Raw genomic sequence first — 22,704 nt, forward strand, 5'->3', positions numbered from 1 at the left:
TAAATAGCATCCTTACGTATCATGGAACGATCTAAATAATTAGTACCTTAAATTAGTATAACAGAATCGTTAATTTAGTGCAATAAGTCCGTTCTTATGTGAAATATTTTATACCCTATCATCACTTCATTTTTAATTTTAAATAATTAAAACTACACGAAAATGTCTTTCAGTTTGTAGGATTTCCTCCTGTCGCATATTATAAAAAGAAATAGAATTAGACAATACCTTAAAACTATTACCACATTAAACCGTATCAGTTTAAAAGCTCATTTAATTGGCAAATTATGTAGTGATGGTTAATTTTGTGATTGTAGTTTTCGATATGCACGTTAAATATTGCATATTTATTTATGTACGGACATTGCGGGTTTTGTCACTATCTCAAATGAAGATGATAATACCATAATACGTATCTACCAACAAAAATTTTATCAATACATCTATTTTATGGTACATATCACTAAAGCATATATAACCGTATAATTTCAACACTTTCTATACAATATTTAATAACTAATAAACTAAATAATAAGAGCTGAAATTATTCTCTAATTTCTACTACATGTTCAAATGAAAATTAAGTCCAACAGTTCCTATTTTAAACAGTAATTCGATGAAGTTCTATCGACTGTAACCACTTAGGAAGAACAAGGATCTTAAGCCTAACTGACGTAAACACGAGTTTACATATTGTTTTTAATTTTGACTCAGCTTGTACACTTCGACTTGGATTCAAAAGATCAATAATTATACCTATTTCCTGTTTTCGTATTTCACTTAATTCACCTCCAAAATAAAAGCATAAATGGAGGGTTACAACATGAATGTGTTCAAGCCGATCAGTTACACTCACTTTATGAAAGAATTCAATATCATTCTGAAGTACTTCTAGAATTTCTTAATAAATAGGTCGTCTTATGATGCGGTAGATTTACAGTGTTATGGAAAATTTCGGTTAGTTTTGTACTGTCCCTTAAAAGCCAATAAATTTGATTTTTTGTTATCAAAAATAGGTACGTTGTTAGAGTAAATAATGTTAAAATTTACATTTATTTCTTAAAGATTAGTCATAACAAAAGGTAGCAGAGGCACTTCAGAATATAAATCATTTGGGGAAAAGTCAGACATTTGTGTTGACGCAGATCGTGCAGATTTTCATTTTGTTAGCACTTCAATTAGGCGGACAGATTCAGTTTTTGAAGTACCCAGCATAAGATCAAAATATTTTTGCTATAATAGGATTCACGCTAAAGAATTATTTTGATCGTATGATACACCTGCTAGATTTACATTTAAAAATTGTTTCAATAAAGAGCAGCCTGGCATAAATATCCAATCTTTAAAATAATCTCGAATCCTTTAAATGAAGAGTTTTTGTCCATCGTACAAAAGAGAAATTCAATGATTGTCGGTCTAGTTGGATTTGTTATGTTTTGGACAGTGACGAAGAGTCAGAATGTTTTTTAATCTTTAAGATTGGCTTTACGGGCTCTCCCAAACTTCCCTCATTTATCATTTATAGCTCATTTTTTAGCTCAGGATGTTGGGAAATGTAGCCAAAAGAGCTTCATTTAAATAATTGTGTCTATTAAAGACGGAGCAATAAATTTTTTTATCATTTATGTAATTTGTTTTTTATCGTTATTATTAGTGTGCTAAAATAAGTAGTACGATAAAAAACCCAATTAAATTTGAAGAAAATGTCTCGTTTTTCATTTAAAGCGATTGGAAATGAACCCCAGGCCAATCTTGGCAACAGTAAACAATACCAAAGACATACAAAGCTAATTAGTCATCCGAGGTCACAAATGATTTTGTTATATTTTTACAAAATTGAAACATTTAAAACATTCTTTTCTAATTCTCCCCGTCTTCGTTCCGGTCACAGTTTTTAAGAAAATCCGCAATTTTATTTGGTGTTTATTTCGTTCGCACCTCTTCTGCGGCCGGAACTCGTAAACGAGAAGAACGGAAATGATTTCGAAGAAGGAACGAATGGACGATGATGCTAAGACTGCGACGTCGTGATCTCGTCCGCAGAAAGGCCGCGCGTGTCTCAGCAGCAGCTGTTCTTCTGTAAAAACTTTACACTCCGCGTCCGATCACAGCACAGCATCGAACATCTGCAGAGACCTAGTGATCACATCGTCTTTGAGGCACGATTCCATGAACTCCTCTATGGTGATGACCCCGTCCTGATTGAGGTCCAGCTTCCGGAAGACTCGATCGATTTGCTCGCGGGCTTTGCGGTCGTCTTCTACTTGGTGAGCGCGTCGACCCATCAGCTCGTGCACCGCCACAACTATTTCGGATAGTTCGCCGCGGCTGATGCAGCCGTCACCGTTCACGTCATACAATTTAAAGGTCCATCTGAGGCGTTCGTACACTGATCCACGAAGAAGGGTAGATAGGGTGATCAGCAGATCCTGCACAAAACAAAATTATTAGTACCTTTCTGCTTCTAACAATTAGCTCGCATTGTGGAAGCCGTTGATTTTTTTATCCATTTTTGCATAAGAAACGGAGATAAGGTAATTTAAGACTGATTCTCGGCGATCATTTTGGTATAAATTTACATTAAGTGTACGGACTCTTGTACTGCTCAAGAGGTTCTTGTGAATAATCGATTTCTTGAATTATTTCGGCTTGGTGAAGAAACAGTCAGCGATTTTCGGAGTACACTAATTTCTTTTTTTTTTTGTTACCGGAGAAACGGGCGGTAGTCAGTTACATTAGAAATTTATCGATGTGGGAAGCGATTACAAGTTCGAATTGAGGCAACTACGTGAAATTAGCTCGATGGACTTTACATGTTACATAAGACTCAAGCACATTTCTTTTTGAAAATGTAAACTTCATAAAATAAAAGTTACTACTGTGACTAGAAAATGTAAATTGCGTTTAATCTACTCAGTAATGTCCTGGTTAATTTATGATTGTTTCATAGCGTGGTCGTATAAACGGCATACATAATAGTGTGTAAACGAATATAGTTCATGGAGAATTTTCTAGCCACTAGAAAAATATTCTTAACGTTCAACTCCTGCAGATTTGCAGGAATCACAAAATAATAATATAACAGTAAAAAATATACTAAAACACGCTAGTTTCGCATTTCTCGGATTATTAATGTTGGTGTCAGTCCTCTCTAATGACAAACAAAGAATAGTTTTCCAATGCAAGTCAAAAAAATCTTGATAACGCTGCTTAAATTAGAATGAAAACGTCCACTCATGCAATGCTCATATTTCGTTAGAAAAGAAATGAGCCTTAAGAAAGTGAAACGGAATGCTTTTAACAATTTGACGATAGAAATTGTAGAAAATTGCCTTTATTAATTGACGTGAAAAACTTATTTAAGGTAAATGATCAATAAATACTGAGGACTGGGAATTTCCACAAACAAGCTGTTGAACTGTTCATGGAAATAGTCATGCGATTAATACGATAGCGTGGAAAAAGTTTGATTTTGATAAGCTTTGAAACAGGACAATAAAACATTTATTTGTAATGTAAATAGGGAATGGAAGTTACTAGTTAAATTGAATCATTATTTCCGTGCGCCTTGCACCATTTGTAACCATCGAGGAAGTTTTCAAGTATTTGACTTTTTTAGATTGGGGTCAAAATAGGTATTCCATGTCTAGTAGATAACAAAATGACCACTGCTTTTGAATTTTCCAAGAAAAATTTCATGAAGTCTCTGGCAAATTGTTCTTGCAATTTGAAGCACATAATAGCATTTGATTAATGTTTCCTGAAAATCCAATAAGTTTAACAATAGAGAGAACTAAACGACTCACAAATGGGTCTATTCATTTGAAAGTGCTTTTCACAATAAATGAAAACAACGTATATTTTTATACTGTTGGGATTCTCCACATTCAATACCGTTGGTAATGTTGGTGGAAATGCAGCACATTGCTCAAGTTTTAAAATAGTTTGTTTAAACCTTGACAATGGGTATAAATGGGTCTGGCTTTTATTTAAATAGCCAATGTCATGGGTCAAAAAACTACTGCTCATATCTGCACGTAAATCATTTTTTATTTTTTCCGAGGTTTCCCTCGCCGATGACCGATAATTTTTTCAAAGCATCGTTTTAGCCGGCAATTTTTTCAAGCGCTTGAAAACAATTTGGCTTAATAGTTTGATGTGTGTTGATTAGAGTTGAGGGAGAGGAAAATCAATCCGTCAACGTTCACTCTGTGCACATCTGGTGGGCTTCAACTGGTCGTGCTGATAAATTACCTAATTTAGGGCAGGCTAAAATTTTAATCAGAAACATTTGTCAGTCCCACGCAAATCGCCCTTCATAAAGGTGTAACTCTGAGATATTCTCAGATTATAAACCAGAAAGGTCAAGCGAGTTTATGGGGTTGAAGAATATGTCTCGTCTGAATCCGTTCGATCGGTACACTGCGCCACTCTGCGGGCTTTGCTAGGTGTTTCAATTTCAAGCTATTTTCAGGACGGATACTCACCCTGAAACTAATTGCTCCGTTGCAGTTGACATCGAAGGCTTTGAACACGTAGTGTGCATACAGACTTGAATCTGAAACACATCGATTGAGTATTAACAAAACCGAAAGACGAGCTTCATAAAAATTTATTGTTTTTGACGATTCTGTCATGCATGATTCAACAGTGCGGACGTGTCCCACTTTATTTTACGTGGCTTGAATCAACATTTTACCAAAAATTGGTTACTTGCCCACGAAAGTAACTTTATTGCTTTATGATGTAGCGTAATAGATGATAAATTACTGGATGTTCGTGACTCTGTAATAAAAGATATTTACACATCGTAAGCAAAAATCTAAAATAGATGTTTAGATATTTATTTAGATGACCCAGTTTGTGGTTATTACAATTTAACGTCGACATGAAAACTGTATTTAGCCTATTTCATAACTTGTTTACTAATACAGTGTTGAACGGGGAAATCAAAGCCCGGCACAGTGTGAGTTTTAATGAAGCTCGTGTTGTACTTCCTTTTAGATTGCAGTTTGTTTGAATTTTTATCGAGTTAATCTACATCTATTGTTTTGTGTAGTTATTCGTACTAACACAAATAAATCTTTTGTTGCAAAAACACGTAGCGTGTTCATTTTCAATATTGCCTGAACAGAGATTTCGTTGTTTGTTTTTTCCTCATATTTCTGATTGTTTGCGAATTTATAGAAATACCACCCCTATTGGGAAATGCAGTACATGTCGTATTAGGGATTCGTGCCAAACAGATAGAGTGGAACTTTTATGCTAATGGCGCATTAAAATTTATGAACGCAAACTGCTAGGGGTTACTAAGCTTTCATAGGATTGCCTAAATGTCCGGAACAAGACTATCTTGCCTAAAGAGAATAATCGAAGTGATTGTTCACCTTTAGCTTTGCCCAGTTCTGGTTATACCGATCTTGCCGTTTTAAATTTCTATTCTCTTTTACACTTTTATTTTTACGACATTCTAGTATTCTACACAACATCTGTAAAAAGATTATCGAATTTACCCTTTCAAGACGGCTTTCATTTTTACGGAGAAAATATCGCTTTGCGAACAAAACAATTTAAAACAGTTTTAGATTTTTATTCCTGAAATTCATAGTACGAAATTCTTAGGTGTTTAGCATTTTATTTTCCCCAAAACATTTGGTTGTCAGGATTTTTCCAGGATCAGCTTGAAAACACTTAAAAATTAAATATAAAACTGTTCAGGTGAACTGAATTTTTGGACTGATGGTATACTCACTTCCATGCGGGAAAAATTTTGAATATATGTCTTTAAAGCTATCTTCATGGACAACACCCTCCGGGCATTCCTGAAACAAAAAAGATTATTTTATTGATTTCTCACAACACTAAATGCAAATCAACATGATTACATAACTTATAAATAAACAATTTAAAGGGAAAGTTTTATACTGGTACACTTATTGTTAGATTGATTTATTGGATTTCGAGTAAACCTATTTAAACCAATACTGACAATAATGTTAGTAAATTGAAGTTCAGGTCATTATCCAAACGATCGATGCAAAAGTGACAACATTAAATTTGCATTCGATATGACTTACTGACTGGTGTCACACAAACTTTTTAAATAATTTATTGCTTTCTCTTTATTACAATTCTGCTTTATTGAAAAAATGGAATCTTTATTATTACACATAATTTCAATAAAATTTCTATGAAAAACGTGGGGTGAATTATTGTACTAAACAATGACAATGGGCATCGTTTTGTCATTAGTAGACCATAGAACCTTCAGGCGTTGGATCGTTCAAGTACAAAGTAAATATTTATGGCCAGAAGTTGTAAGTAAACTAACTTCGAGTAGTAGCGCGAGATTTACTGGAACTTGTAACAGTTGCGTCCAGGATGTAATGAAGAAAGTCATGGTAGATCGAGCTTGCTATTCCGTTTCAGATGTAAAAGATTTTCAAGAATTTTTCTTATTAGAAGGTAAATAAACCTCGTTAATGTGGGGACGATAACAGTTTAGTCTCAACTTTAAGACATTGCAAATAAAAAGTTACATTGTCAGACCAAATTTACGAAGTTCCACCACAATCAATGAATATTTGGGAGATTCTTCAACTATCAGAGTTCATCCTAAATAGGCAAATTAGACTTGCAAATAAGTTAACGGATTTATTCGCATGTTTACGACTGTTGGAAGATGGCTGAATTTGTTTAAAAAAATCATTGAGTTCAAATAAATCATTTCCTATTTATAAAACAGTACACTAGATATACGTCACAATAACGTAGAACGTTTCTGAATAAGAAAAATAACACCACGTCGTCATTTTAAATTTAAATTAGAAACATATCTTATAAGAAAATAGCAGAAGTGAAACGAATTTACGATGGTAACATTCCATTATTGCAATTTTATGGGAATTAGGCTTTTTGATTTAAATTTCCATGTCGGAACATGAAAGGAATTAAACAACTAAATTGCAAAGTTAGACACGTTAAATGTACGAATTTATGAATGAATTTAGCACCGCATCGTTTCATTAATAAACTGTTATGGTATATCATAGCGTAAGTGATTGATTTATGATGTTCACATGTAATCCGGGTTCCTAGTTAAGATAAACAGCTAAATGTTTCATCATTTGGGGTTGTGCATGCAATTTAACTTTTTTAATAATATCTTCAAAATATAAAAAGCCATCATGTCTATGTTTGAATTTATATTATAACTGATCAAACTGGTACGAAGAATTTCGCTGTAGTAAACGGGAAATGGAAACTTAATCTGAAATTTGATGGTAGGTAAAAATAGATTATTTTCAGGAATAGAAACTGCAATTTATTGCCAGTTTCTTATTGATTGACTTGGAAATGAAAATGACATTCCAAAAAACGAATTAAATTTTTTGCATATTTGCAAAGTGAAATCTTAAATGTTCCAGAACGCTTGTAAGTTGGAATGGAATTTAGAATTTCACCCCTATTGTTTTAAAATCCAAAGTAGAGAAAAACGGAGATTTAGCTCAATAAAAGGAGCCCCATGATTAGAAATATCGTACTATTGAGCATTTTTTCTCTTCAATCATTATTAATCAACAAGTTTTTAATCAGTTTTAGCTTCTAGAAGAGTCGGGAGTTACCTTTGACTTTCATTTAATCAAAACATGACCACTATCAGGCGTTAACTACAGTTACGCACGCACAAGATAACACACCTTTGGTTCAAATAATCCTTTCACTTCTTTCAAATACTGTGAGAAATTTAAGGAGTCTCTCTCTAGCAATTGTATTCTATTGTACTCTTCGGTGTCATATTTTTTGCTCTCGATTTTTTTTATAGCTGAGGCGACACCCCCAATTTAATTTCCTAACTTCTTATTCAGCTTCTAGCTTTTATTGTTTTTGTTAACGATGAGTACAAGAAAAATTGAAATTTACGTTTTTGGAGACTCTCCAAAATTGACAATTTGGACACGTTATAAATGTAAAGTTGCTACTACCGCAGCGCATCAATATCTGCAGAGGCCATATTAACCTTCACAAACAGTTTTTCATTATTGTTTCTTTAGAACTTACAACTTTGCTCACGCCCGCGTGTATCTGAAGCTTGTTCGAGGAATAACTAAAGTCACTGCTTTTTCATCTGTGCAGAATGTCATATTTGTTCCGGTCTGATTATTACCAAACTGAGAAAATCAATTCAGTTGACAATCTCTGAAATTTTAGGCGAGATCAACCAATTTATCAGTGCCCAGTTATTACAAAATTAAACAGTTATCCTCATACTACAGTAAGAGTCATGTAGACAAACGTCAACTTCTTATGCTCCATTTCGAAATTTCTTTTAGGATGGGCCATAAGAAGGATCATTAAGCTTTTTTAATAGTGTTGTCTGTACAATCATCCGACGGTTAGTACCACGTCTGGGGAGCCTCATGAGTTTTATGCCGCTCTGAAAAAGACTTGCTTACTTTATTTATGAGTTTATATTTCCATTTCAATATATCTTCTTGTCACGGAGAAATACACAAATATAATTGAACAGATATTAAAGATTTTTTTTTCTTCGGGTCGCTTGAATTTGAAAAAATAGACTTCTGGTAGATAATGTGGTGGTGTTATTATTTTTACACAAAATATATAAAATATCAACCCCTGCGTGATTTGCGGCGGTTTCAGTCCCCGTTCGATCCAATGAAGGCTTGATTTGTAAAATATGCCACGATAAGATTAAGGTTCGCATTATATCACGATCGAGGTTAGTTCTTAGCGATTGCCACCACCGAGTATCACAGATTAATTCCAGCAAACACAGCTCCAAGGGTTGCCATATTTTATTGTAGATGTTGTGTTTCTACGTTAATTAATTCACAGTGTTCTCGTGCGCGTTGCTTCGAATAACACTCTCATAAAACAGCAGCATAAATAACGTTTATACCGCGTATTTTTAGTGCAACCCTCGTATCCATTTTCTTTTTGTTTTTTCTAAACCTAAGTTCTGTTTAATTTATGTTTCATTGTTGAACGGATACATTAAATTTTACGAGATCTACGTTTCCGCGAGCTTGTTATAAACAAATCAAATTATTGCGTTGACGGGACTTTGCGGTCGCGGGAAACGCTCATTTTTAGAACATAGATTTGGATCAGTTTTCGCAATCTTCCGATTCCAATTCGTGGATTAGTGGAAACTTACATTTTCCGCTTCGTACACAAAAACACGGCAGCTTTATACACTTTAGCGAATTACGTGTTAACGTAATCACTAATCAATCACCAGAGTTTGTTATATTGTAATTTTATGTTTACGGATGTAGGCGTCCCTTTGGCATTCCGTGAAAAACAACAATTTATTCTCCGATTAATTTTTTCTCTAAAAAGTTTAAATGAGTTACTTAATCAATTAATGATAGCGTCCACAGAGGATCGAATGAATCGAATTAACCTAATTCAGTTTTATATTTAGCTGAAGATACTTATTTTAATATATTGAAATTGAGCTGATCTAATCTTATCCATTGTTGCATAGCAACGGCATAAACGTCTTGTTTTGGGGCGAGGGTGAAAGCATTTGCTGGAATTATGTGTATTTTATTCAAGGTATATTTTAGAATATTGTTACGAGAAGATTCTGGAAGCTTCGAGCGCCAGCGCTGGAATGTTCCGTGCGTTTCGAGAATCGCCGTTTCTAGAAGGTCGCTGAGTCATAGGCGGAACTCCCGAATATTCTCGCAGCGCTCCAGCATTAGGCTAGTAGTAGGGGAATATCTGTATATAGGGGAGTAGCGATAGGATTGTAGATAGTCTAGTATTTGGAAATCCTGAAAAGTGTTGTAATTGTGAAGTACGAAAGTGTTCATAGTGCACAATAAAACTGTTATTGTTACAAGCGAGACTTTTGATTTTTCGGCCAACGTGACAACTGGTGTCAGAAAGTGGGATCCCGTCCAGCATTGTGATCGAGAAAATTCTGGAATTTTCGATCGGAAAATTCGTGACATTACCGGACTGTGACATTGTTACCTGATTGTGGACAATTTTTATGCCTGTTCAAACCAGACAGCAAGCCGCAGAAATGGAGACGCTACAAGAATTGATGACCACTATGATGGCAAAATTGGAGACAAATTTAGAAGAAAGAAGACAAAGAGAGAAACTAGAAGAAGAAGAAAGAAGACAAAAAGAAAAACTAGAAGAAGAAGAAAGAAGACAAATAGAAAAACTAGAAGAAGAAGAAAGAAGACAAAAAGAAAAACTAGAAGAAGAAGAAAGAAGACAAAAAGAAAAACTAGAAGAAGAAGAAAGAAGACAAAGAGAAAAACTGGAAGAAGAAGAAAGAAGACAAACAGAGAATGCAGCAATCCTGAACCAGCTTAAAGACATGGAACAAAACATGAACGTAGCCATTATGGTTAAGGTCGATGAAATTCAAAAAGAGGTAGAAGAGTGCATAGGAGGCGTTAAGGAGGAACTACTAGGCGTCAGAGAAGAAGTAGAAGAGTGCATAGGAGGCGTCAAGGAGGAACTACGAGGCGTCAAAGAAGAAGTAGCAGAGCGTCTTGAAGGCGTTGAGGGAGAACTACAAGGCGTCAAAGAAGAAGTTAAAGATCTGGAGCGATTTAAACAGCACATGGAAAATGAGTTACTTCGCTTAAGGCGTCAAGTTCCAAATAGGACCGGTCTGACCACAACGAAAGAAATGAAACCTCCGACTTACGATGGGTCGACCTCACTGGACAATTACAAGCTGCAATTTGAAGTGGCGGCCAAACAAAATGGATGGTCGGAAGAAGAAAAATCCTCATTTCTGATAGTTTCCTTGAGAGGGGCGGCTCTGGACCTGCTAGAGACAGTTCCAGGTCGAGACAAAGAGCGGTACGACCAGCTGATGGCAGCGTTAGAGGCCAGATTTGGAAACCAACACCTGCAGCAAGTATACGTCTCAGAGCTCAAGACGCGGCGGCAGAGAACTGGAGAGTCTCTGCAGGAATTTGAGGCAAGTGTCAAGCGCCTTGTTTTGCTCGCCTACCCTTCGGCTCCGGCGAATTTTGTGGAACAACTAGCTGTGGATACGTTCCTGCAAGGGATTCGAGATCCAGAAATACAAAGAACGGTCCGACTGGGCAGCTATCACTCCGCAAAAGAAGCTCTGGTGCGCGCTCTAGAGGTGGAAGCCGTTTTCAAGAGCTCTGTAAATGTCCCCGATTACCGACGAATTCGAGGTGTGGGTATTGACGAAGAAGAGGCAACACCTACCGCTTTCGTCACGAAAGCCGAGCTAAACGACATCCTCAAGGAAAACAGGGAGCTACGGATGGCACTGAAGCAGCGAACTAGCCAGACCTGCTATCGTTGCGGAAAACCAGGCCATTTTAAACGTGACTGTAGGGTTGTTCCTAGGAACGACCAGAACGGTCCCCAGTCACGTCCTCAGCAGTCGGAAAACTAAAGCCCAGCAGTGTCAAGGGGCACACACTGGCTGGGGAGAGCACAAGCCCCAAAGTTATTTCCGTTATGCGTTTGAAGAGGAATTTTGAGAGTTTGATAATTGAAGGAAGTGTGAATGGGAGAAAAGTGAAGATGACGGTCGACACCGGAGCCATGGTTTCCCTTGTGAGAAAGGACATGTTGGACAACAGGACATCTCTGGAAACAACGAGTGCTATTTTAAAAACAGTCACGGGAGATGTCGCCACAGTAGGTGCCGAGGCAGAGGTCACGGTCCAGTTGGGAGGTATGAAGTTTCGGCATCGGGTGCTGGTGGCAGGAATTGAGGATGAGATGATCCTGGGAATGGATGTTATTGGACGACATGGGATTTCCTTTAATCACAACGAGAAGATCCTCAAGATTGGAACCGAAAGCTTTGTGTTATCGACCCCAGAAGTAAAAGAAGATGGAGTGAAAGCGTTCGCCTGTGAAAATACTTGTGTGGATGGGAACAGCGAGAAAGTGATAAGTGTGCGTTTAGGAAGTAACTTTGGGAGCTGCGTTGGAATGATTGAACCGACTAGAGACATGACAAAACCAATTCTTGTTGGAAAGACACTAGTAAAAGTGACGAAAGAAATACCTGTGCGGGTGGCGAATATCAACCCTACTCCAGTCACGATCAAGAAGGGCGATCTAGTTGCTGTGTGTGTTCCGATCTCCAGAATAAGTGACGCACAGCCATCAAAGAAAAACGTGAAGACCGTGAAAAAGTTAAAGCTGGAGGTAGACACGAGTGACCTTTCTGAAGAAGAGGCTCTTAAAGCGCAGGCTTTCATCAAGAAGAATAAGGACGTGTTCGCCGTTGAGAATGAACCATTAGGAAGAACGAACATCGTTCAACACAGAATCAATACGGGCAACCATCAACCCATCAGACAGGCACCGAGAAGGTTACCGTGGGCGAAGCAAGAGCAGGCCGAACAGTTGGTAAAATCCATGCAAGAAGAAGGGATTATTGAAGAATCCAACAGTCCTTGGTCTTCGCCGGTTGTGCTCGTAACCAAGAAAGACGGTAGTACAAGATTCTGTGTGGATTACCGAAAACTCAACGATGTTACCAAGAAAGACAGTTTTCCATTACCCCGGATTGACGACACTCTCACAACTCTGTCAGGGTCGACGTGGTTCTCAACCTTAGACCTGAAGAGTGGATATTGGCAAGTGGGACTTCATCCCGAAGACAAGGAGAAGACAGCGTTTTCCACGGGAAGTGGCCTGTACCACTTTACGGTTATGCCTTTTGGGCTTTGCAACGCACCCGCTACATTCGAAAGACTAATGGAATGTGTGTTGCGTGGATTGACGTGGAAAACTTGTCTGGTTTATTTAGACGACGTTATGGTCATGGGTAAAAACTTCGATGAACACCTGAAGAACCTTCAAGAAGTGGTAGACCGGTTTAGGGGTGCCAATTTGAAACTTAATCCGAAAAAGTGCCATCTATTTCGGAAGAATGTGGAGTTTCTGGGGCATACGGTGTCATCTGAAGGAATCAAGACCTGCGAAGATAAGATTCAGGCGATTAAGGAATGGCCCAGACCCAAGGACAAGCACGATGTGAGAAGTTTTATTGGACTTTGCACGTATTATCGGCGGTTTGTAGAAGGTTTCGCCAACATTGCTGCACCTCTGCACAAACTAACGGAAGCAAAGGCATCATTCAACTGGACATCAGACTGCGAAAGCAGTTTCAAGCGACTGAAGTTAGCTTTGTGCACTAGCCCGATTTTGAGCTACCCCAGGACTCATGGGAAGTTCGTCTTGGACACAGATGCCAGTAACATCGGCATTGGAGCAGTGTTATCGCAGGTGCAGGATGGAGAAGAGAGAGTGATCGAGTACTACAGCAAAGTGTTGAGCAAGCAAGAGAGAAATTACTGCGCTACAAGAAAGGAATTGCTGGCCGTTGTAAAATCTGTAGAGCATTTCCACAAATACTTGTTTGGCCACGAGTTCTTGATAAGGACTGATCATGCTGCCCTTACGTGGTTACTACAGATGAAAGACGCCGAAGGACAAGTGGCTAGGTGGATTGAGCGGCTACAGCAATACCACTTCAAAATCAAACATCGACCAGGAAAGCAACACAATAACGCTGACGCTCTCTCTAGAAGACCTTGCAAGGATTGCAAGCAGTGCGCGAAGATTGAAGGGCCATTGCCGGTAAACAGGATGGTTATCGGTTGTGATGATGACTGGACTACGGAGAATCTTCGGAAGGATCAACAGGCAGACCAGGAAATTGGGCCACTGCTGGAGTGGAAGGAAGCGGATAATGGAAGGCCGCGTTGGGAAGATGTCTCGGAAAAGAGTCCAGGGTTGAAGGCGATGTGGGCGCAGTGGGACTCACTGCTAGTAGAAAATGGGGTACTGAAAAGGGCTTGGGAAAGCGCAGACGGGAAGAAAGTAACCTCCCAGTTACTAGTGCCCAAGAATAGAGTCCCCCAAGTACTCAAGGAGGTCCATGACGGAACATCAGGCGCTCACTTCGGAGTGAACAAAACCTTAAGTAAGATTAGGCAGCGGTATTACTGGGTTGGCTGCCGGGAAGATGTCGAACGATGGTGTAGGAGATGTTCAGTTTGTGGGGCGAGCAAGGGACCTCGAACGCGAACTAAAGGAGGCATGAAACAATACAACGTGGGAGCCCCGTTCGAGAGAATCGCTCTAGATGTGGCCGGGCCATTTCCAAAAACTGATGACGGCAACAAGTACATCTTGGTTGTGCAGGATTATTTCAGTAAATGGCCGGAAGCGTATGCCCTTCCCAACCAAGAAGCCACAACAGTAGCTCGAGTCCTAGTGGATAATTTCTTCAGCAGGTTTGGAGTTCCACTCGAAATGCATTCCGATCAAGGAAGGAATTTTGAGTCTGGCGTTTTTCAAGAGATGTGTAAGCTGCTGGGAATTAGGAAGACTCGAACTACACCCTTGCACCCGCAATCCGACGGCATGGTCGAGAGATTCAACCAGACGATGGAGGAACATCTGTCCAAGGTAGTGGAAGAGCACCAGAGGGATTGGGATCGTCGACTGCCCTTGTTTATGATGGCCTACAGAGCTGCCATTCATGAAACCACGGGAGAAACACCAGCGAAGATTATCTTTGGAAGAGAGCTGCGTCTCCCTTGTGATCTTCTGCTTGGTTCGCCTGGGGCGGAACGCAAGGAAGTACCGGAATTCGTCGACAACCTGAGAGAGACCCTATTGGATACACACCACCTTGTGAGGCAGAGGATCAAAATGGCTAGTGACAGAATGCGGTCCAGATATAATGTGACGGCTAATCATGAAGGATTCAACGAAGGAGACTTGGTGTGGTTATTCAACCCTCGGCGAAAGAAGGGCCTATCTCCGAAGTTGACACCTACATGGGAGGGACCGTATAAGGTGATCAAGAGGATCAACGACGTGGTGTATCGGATCCAACGCAGCGCCCGTTCAAAGATGAAAGTGGTTCATCTAAATAGACTTTGTAAATATCACGGAGAATCAGGTGTTTGGTCTGATCGGGACGATCAGAACTAAGAGGGGGGCAGTGTTACGAGAAGATTCTGGAAGCTTCGAGCGCCAGCGCTGGAATGTTCCGTGCGTTTCGAGAATCGCCGTTTCTAGAAGGTCGCTGAGTCATAGGCGGAACTCCCGAATATTCTCGCAGCGCTCCAGCATTAGGCTAGTAGTAGGGGAATATCTGTATATAGGGGAGTAGCGATAGGATTGTAGATAGTCTAGTATTTGGAAATCCTGAAAAGTGTTGTAATTGTGAAGTACGAAAGTGTTCATAGTGCACAATAAAACTGTTATTGTTACAAGCGAGACTTTTGATTTTTCGGCCAACGTGACAATATCTATTTCTTGCGGGAAGTTTAAGTTTAAGAAACAAAATTGTTTGTGAAATAACTAAAGTGAAAAAAAAGACTTAAAAATTAGCTGAAAACTAGTGACTAATAAGTATTAAGAATCTAGATATTGCTACTAAAATAGATTAGTTGGCACCCTTTCTCTGACTTGAAAAATTAAACTTTCAACTTACTGCATATTTATAACTTGTTGAATATTCGGATAATTTAAAGGAACCAGAAAAACTATAAAGAATTTACAATTCTGCTTTCTAAGAAATATTAAAAAAGACATAATAGGGTAATAATAATAATAACACTTTTTTTGTTGCAGTTTTCTTTGCTTTTACAGTAAAAAATATCGTGTTCAATTGTTTATCTATGTACCTGTTGAATTTAATACTGATAAAATTTACAAATAATTTAAAATAAACCCCACATGGGGCATATCCTACAAGTTTAAAACAAGTTTTAAAAAAGATTTCCGTTTTAATTAGAATTTTAAGTTTACGGAAACTCTCGAAATACTTGTAGTAAGAAGTTGTTTTGAGGTTCCACTGAAATACGAACTTCTCTGAACTACTCCTACATAATATTAATTCCAAGATTGTTGTCAGGGTCGAGACCTATTTAAAGAACCGAAAACTTGTTCTACTGAAAAATAATTCCCAGAAATTGTTTTTGCAACAACTGCTATACCGGCGCATCCACCATTTTTGTCAATGTTTATGTAATGAAATATGGTGCTCCCATGTTAAAATATTTTGTAATTTACAGGATTTTTATTAATTATAGCCTGTTTTTATCTCATTTTATCTCATTCTGTAGCTTGTCTAATTAGCTAATTAACAGGTTAATTTAGTAAGTGAGTTAATTGATTAACATAGTGGGGTGATTTGCATGGCATTATTTTAATAATGAAATGGTAATCCTAAATCCTTACATAAACTATCGCTATTTGACTTGTTAGATTTACGAATTTTTTGAAAAGAAAAATAGCAGGATACTAAAAAATGGGCCAAATTTTCTCTCTATTTTTTCCGTGTTTAGATTAGTAATAAAGCTAATATGAAATGTGTTCTGTCCCGATTATATTTTACTTAAAGCTCGGTAAAGGGTCAACTGATCCACACCCTTGTCGCACGACACGTATCTAAATATCCCTTTTCTATCAAACAAGAATAAACACTTGATTAATAGAACCTCATAATAAAGCTAAGCCACACCACACTCGAATGGGGTGGGATTGTTAATTTAATTAGTATGATTGGTTTACAAGTTTAAATTCTGCAAAAGAAGGGAATTTTTATTACAATGCGTGGCAAACGTGCGAAGTTGTTAGATATGTATCAAAAGTATTTATGCCTGCTGAAAGCAGTAAAAGGTTTACCTTTGTGAAACTCAACTCCGTTTTATTTCAAGTCAATTTTTTAATTATGATGAAGAGAAGTGTATAATAGAGTCAAAAATGGGAGTTAAATCAACCTCCCTTATAATAAGAAACAATACAATTAGTTCAAAAGAACAAAACATGTCAGAGTTGTCAGTTGAGATAGATTAATGTAGCGCCAGTTCTAGCTGATAAAAAATGTAGGTCATCAATGGTATCACAACAAACACGTTCAGAGATTCGTGATAACCTAATGACCTACCGTTGCAAATTTGTTATCGTTTGCCTCTTTTCACAATTTATAAAAATAATCTAAATTCGTCTTTCCGGGAAATCTCGGGAAAAAAAGGCTGGAAAAAATGACAAAAAAAATTAACATTCAGTCACGTTTATCCCTCTTATTTCTCGACATTATTATAGATCCAACGCAGATCTAATGAAATCTTGAAAATGAGGAAGCTATTGAAAGTAAAATGATGTGCGCCACTGGCAAACGAACACCATGACGTCATAGGAAGGCAAGAGAGGAATCGATAAAGCTTCCTCCCTTGTTCTCGCTTGCTTCAAGTCGTATCTTTTTCTCATCTTAGCCGTAAGCAAATTGTTGAGACAGCGAAAAGTCTCTGTCAGACTTTGCAGCTGCTGCACTTCATTCGCTGTTAGAACCCTTTTGACCTTCTTTTATTCGCGTTTTAATAGCTATTTTGGCACCACCCAACTGCTGACACCAACACTTGAAATCAGGCGACACCACATTTTTGGTATTAGACTAGATAACTAAACTTTGATACTGTCTTAAGATGTCAAATTTCTTTTTAGCTCTCTAAAGATTTTTCCAAAAAAAAAGCATGGCATCCAAAATTGGGTCACTACGGAGATGAGACAAAATAGTACTACAAAGAAACTTTGGGATGTTAAACTTTATAAAAGTAGTTTTAACTTTGCGATGTGTAATAAAAATTTAGTTAATTATTAGTTTGATTAAGTTAAGAGTAATCGACTGCTCATCTAAATATATAAAATGGGAATAATTATATTTGCATCCTTCTTCTCCACACTTTAGAGATGTTAATGAGTCTGGCTAATAATTAGTTTTCACAAGTTATTATTAGAACGTCTGTACTTATTTTTGGGCGCAATCCAGAAGTCGGATATATCATAGCATCAGTAACAGCCGGTGTTAACTTAAAAGCAAGTGTTTTGTAACACAAACGCCAAATGAAATCGAACGGTTTATAAATAAATTAATCAGTTATGGTGCACAAATTGTTTGTTTATCCAAAAATAAATTAGTAAAAAAAATAATTAATTACATTTAACTGAAAACAGAAACATTTAAAACACGCAACGTTTGCTCTAATTATTACTATCAACATCTCTAAATAAGTAATTCTTAATTTGAATTGACGTTAGTCACGACATTGGCTGTAACCCGGAAAGTAGTCGTAAATTTTGTCTCTGCAGGAGTCTACGAGAAAATCTAAGCTAATCAGTGAAAATTACGCAATCAACGTTTGTCCATGAAAATTTACCGTAATCTAATAAAGTACGGTGGGGTACACAGTAAAATCTATTAAGGGAGTTTGAGAAGCAGAGAGCGCATCGAAGACGTTTACAGCGAGTCACCCTTAGCTAACTTTACGGGTACGCCATCAACGGAATATCGGGATTTGGGGGCAGTAAACACCAATATAGAGACTCCTTTCAAAATAGATAGCTCCTGTTTATTCCAGTTCTAATAAAAACCAAGCGTTCTTCGAGTCAAAAATTGTATACAGGGTGTTTGAGGTTTTGGCTGCACTTTTAGTTTTTGGGCCTATCGTTTAAAAACAACTAGCTTGTTTAAAATAATCATTCATCAATTTTATACTTGTATTACATCATTATTAATTAATGGGGCCTCACTTTTGATCCAGATTTCTAGTTAAACGTATTTACAAAGGAAAAATTGCGTGCTAGATTTTAATATTTCAGCAAGATAGGTGTGGGTGCATACCATTACATTTATATACACATTATCTGATACGAAGATAACCTTTTATTCTTGGAAAATTATTGCCTGTTGTGTTTGAGCTTGATACTTAATAACATAACCGTTGGTCTCCGGAGTTACGGTTATAAAAATAAAATCAAAGATTGTTCTTGAAATCGGGTCAAAATCGTTTGGAAATCCAATTTTTGTTGAGTATAAAAAAGTTTGAGCTGCGATTGCATCCAAGCGAAATTAAAATTTAATTGCTGCTGCACGTTGCTGGATTTGTAGTAATAATCGTGACAACGAAATAATTGTATCAACTCGAAACGGTGACATACGACGAAGTAATAAACAGATATAGATATAGGTCAAGCTGTTATAAGATGTACCGGAGGAATTCACCTGTCATAGATTAAGATCCCAGTTCTTTTTCTACTTCTCTAATTTCGGAGATAATAAACTGTTTACATGTATCATCCAAAACAGTGAAAAATAAAAATTTAAGTATTCACTTCGATTTTTTTTTGTTGTATACAATTTTAGCCGTGTTCTAAAATTGGTTGTTTGTCACTTGTTGATTTATGTTTATCCAATGTGCTTATTTACTTGTATTTAAGGCCAAAAATTCGCAATTTTTTTGAAATATTGCTGTCTTAAGTAAAATCTTGTAAATTTCATTCATTAAAAATTGTAAGTGTTTTAAAGCAAAGAAGAAACTTATGTCTGAAACTCAAGCATGCCTGTCCGTGTAATGTTATGTACCTTGTAACCCAAAAAAACTCATTATTATTTAATCTCACGTGACTCAATGCATTTAAAGAAACCCGAAAATTCAAGTGAGTTTGTCTCATGCAAACACAATCTTGTAATAACGCCACATTAGAGTTACTTTGAAATTAAACTTCCTTTAATTTCAACTGATAAACACACATTATTATTTGCTTATAGTTTAAATAACAATTTTAACTACAATTGACACGTCTCACAGTGTAGTTAATTATGTTTTTGGCAAGCAAAGAGAAATTCAAAACTAGACCCAAAACAAATAAGCAGTTATGAAGTGATGTTTATTGTTTGATCAAGGGCCGAGGAAAATGAACGGTGTTGTTTACACAGGAGTAAAATGAAGGTGTACGATAGAAGGTGAAAAAGATTAGTAGTTTCTAATTGAAAGTTGATGGGAAAAGCACAAAAAGCAGTACAATGTAAACCATAAATTTTCGTCCTTCAGAACTACTTATTCAAATATTTTCTATGGCAAGGTTTCTCGAAAATCAGCCACTCGTTAAACCGCGAAATATATAGAACTCTGGTTAGTCAAAACCACTTAAAACCTTATTGAATTTTGAACTACAAGAGCTAACGATCTTTATGGAAAATTGATTAAAGCGAATTGCAGAAACATTATTAATATGGTTTTGATTAAATTCGAAGCTCAGCGTTCCAGAATTTCACTAGTGGAAACTGTGACTGTGACAACTTCTTCCTTATTTGGAATGCAGAATTTATATCGAGAACGTGCAGAACAGTTGATCATACATTTATTTTATTGATATTACATCAGAACTAATCGATGTAGAAAACAGTCTAAATTATTCAGTTAAAATTATTGGAACTGGGTAAGTACAGCATAAACCGGTAAAAAATAACATGCAGATTAATTTTTTATAGCTAAAACAAGCTTAAGTTGGAAAACTTTAGTCTTTAAAAGACTGAATTAGGTAGAAAGAAAATTGTGAATACTAAAATTTTATACTCCCTTAAATTACTCTGGAATTGTCGCTATTGATTGTCTGACCCAAATAATAAATTAATATAATTAACAAAATTCGTGTTTACAAGGAACGCAAAAAAGTGATGATAGATTAACGTTGTAAATTTGTGTGATTGAAATTTCGAGGTATGTAGTTATTAAACTGACGTGTATGTAATGCAGTTATTGATTATAATCTCTACTAATAACCTTCAGCAGAATTTAACTATTAATTATTAAATTACCTTTCCACGTTTTATATGTCTAATATCACTGATTTTAGATTTGAGGTTTCCCTAGAAGTTAATTACCGCAGGCAATAGTGAATGAATAGAGAAACTCTGAATGTAAACTGTTTACAAATTAATTTAAGTTAAATATTTATGCTTTAACCACTTGAAGGCCAATAAAAAAATCGGAAACAAACAGTTGGCACCCTCATTCTGTATTTTTGATGAAACGACTGGCAAGAATACTTTTTGGTAGTGTTGCATATTAATGAACTTGTCTCATCGATAAGTGCTGTATTAAAATTTAAATAGCGTGATTTCTTCATTGCTATATTTTTAGCTGTTTGTTTTGTTCTGAAAAAGGAAAAGCGATTTGAATATCTAAATAGCTATACGTCTAGATATGACTGATTGTGGTTTATAAGAAAAGAAAAGGAATGCGGCTCATTTAAAAATTGTGTGTTTAAAAATAATGTTTACTTCGTTGGACTATCTTTAAAACACAAAAATATGCGTCTTTTTTTGTGTGGTATTTTGCGGTTTAAAAAATACTCTAGTATTTTTTAAATTGCACATATGACGCACCCCTAGAGGGCGTTAATTATTAAAACAACACCCCAGTGTCTTGTTGATAAATTTGTTAATTTCATGCACGCTCTTTTAGACAGATGCGTCTATTATTTCAGTTAATTGGAGCTAAGTCACTCGGAATAAATAAAACAAAAGGTTTAGTAATATGATTTTTAACTTCATGTTAAACTAACCGTTTTAAATCCCCTGTACATGATTCGAATCTCTTGCCTGGTAAACTTCGTCAGCCTGCAGAGATCTTCTAGGGCAACAGGCACCGGTTTAGGTACCCTGGACGGTTCTATCTCAAAAACCACCTCCTCGATAGGGCTGTCTGATGGTGTTGCCATGTCTTCCTTTACTCGTCGTCAAATAGTGGAAGACACATGTTAGCATAATACCGTAGTTGCACCATGCTATCATCTATGACTTTCGAATTTATTCCGGTCCATCTGTCTATTTATAGTCTTTGCCAGACGGTTGGCTTTTATTACCGCATATTATTAGTTAGCGCATCACTTAGTAATTGGTGTTGAATATGGACGTTGTAAGAATGCGTGGCGATTTGCGGTTACGGAGCCGCCGCTTTCGTGGTGAGCATTTCCCGGATTCGCCCGGACCAGCACTGGTCCTCTATCTGAGCTGCAGACTGCGCCTTGGTTGCGCACGCCCCAATGCTGTCCTGACTGGCGAAAGTAAAACGTGGATCTGCACACTCCGTAGATGTGGAAGTAGCAGCGGACGCTAAAACTGAGCTTCCGGGGGCAGTCGGGCTTTTACAAGAGACGATGGACTACTAAACTTAAATGCAATCGATGGAAATTGAATTTACGGAGACAATAAAAATTGACGACGAGGTATTTCATCAAAATAATGCTTCGTATTTTATATTCTCGTACAAATTCTTTTCATCAGGGCTAATTAAAAATTGACATTTAAAAACTCTTCGGACTGGATCTGAAAGCTTTTCAAAACAACGAGCATAATCGTGAATATAAAATGCACGGCTTGTGATTTATTATTTTGTTTTTCGAGAGGAAAAATTTCAATTTAAAACATTTTAACAATTTTTCTGAGAGAAGTAAAGTGGCTAAAAGAAACCAAATTAGCACACTTCTATTAGAAGACTTGAATCATTTCCTCTTTACGATATAATAAAGGATTTATTGATCAGTTTCAATTGTTAGAATCTCTAAAATTTTATTTTCAATCTAATTAAAATAAAAGGAGGTAATTGTGGAGAAGAACTGCGTCGTTTTTTCCGTCCAATCTCGATAATAATTCTACTTTATTATCGCTGAAATTTGTGGGAGGATGGTTTTTACTATTAGTCTGTGGGTTAGCCCATAACTAAAGTCCGTTTTTTTTTAAAAAAACCACCAACACCGCAATTTTCCCCTGCATTACAACCGGCAACGTTGCCTAGGGAGATTTTTGGTGAGAAAATAGTTGTCAAATTTTTGACATTT

At 36.8% G+C, this 22,704-nt stretch overlaps 1 protein-coding gene across 1 annotated transcript; it reads right to left on the minus strand.

Annotated features, from left to right (window-relative positions):
• Window positions 1-2,004: 2,004 nt before the first annotated feature.
• LOC148172657 (A-type potassium channel modulatory protein KCNIP1) lies at window positions 2,005-21,856 on the minus strand. Its single transcript, XM_088039315.1, has 4 exons — window positions 21,430-21,856; window positions 5,753-5,822; window positions 4,488-4,558; window positions 2,005-2,429 (listed from the first exon to the last, which is right to left on the minus strand). The coding sequence occupies exons 1-4, from the start codon at window positions 21,583-21,585 to the stop codon at window positions 2,106-2,108; spliced, it is 621 nt and encodes a 206-aa protein (XP_087895441.1). The 5' UTR covers window positions 21,586-21,856; the 3' UTR covers window positions 2,005-2,105.
• Between the last annotated feature and the right edge of the window lie 848 nt (window positions 21,857-22,704).

Source organism: Gnatocerus cornutus, chromosome 6 (genome assembly GCF_029298725.1).
Source record: "Gnatocerus cornutus isolate USDA-ARS CGAHR chromosome 6, icGnaCorn1.1, whole genome shotgun sequence".
NCBI lineage: Eukaryota > Metazoa > Arthropoda > Insecta > Coleoptera > Tenebrionidae > Gnatocerus > Gnatocerus cornutus.

Coding starts and splice junctions, on each gene's coding strand:
- LOC148172657 (XM_088039315.1), bottom strand. CDS start 21,585: ATGGCAACACCATCAGACAGCCCTATCGAGGAGGTGGTTTTTGAGATA. Junction 5,823..21,429: donor TGTACAGGGGATTTAAAACG/GTTAGTTTAACA, acceptor TTTTTGTTTCAG/GAATGCCCGGAGGGTGTTGT. Junction 2,430..4,487: donor ACGGAGCAATTAGTTTCAGG/GTGAGTATCCGT, acceptor TGTTTTGTGCAG/GATCTGCTGATCACCCTATC.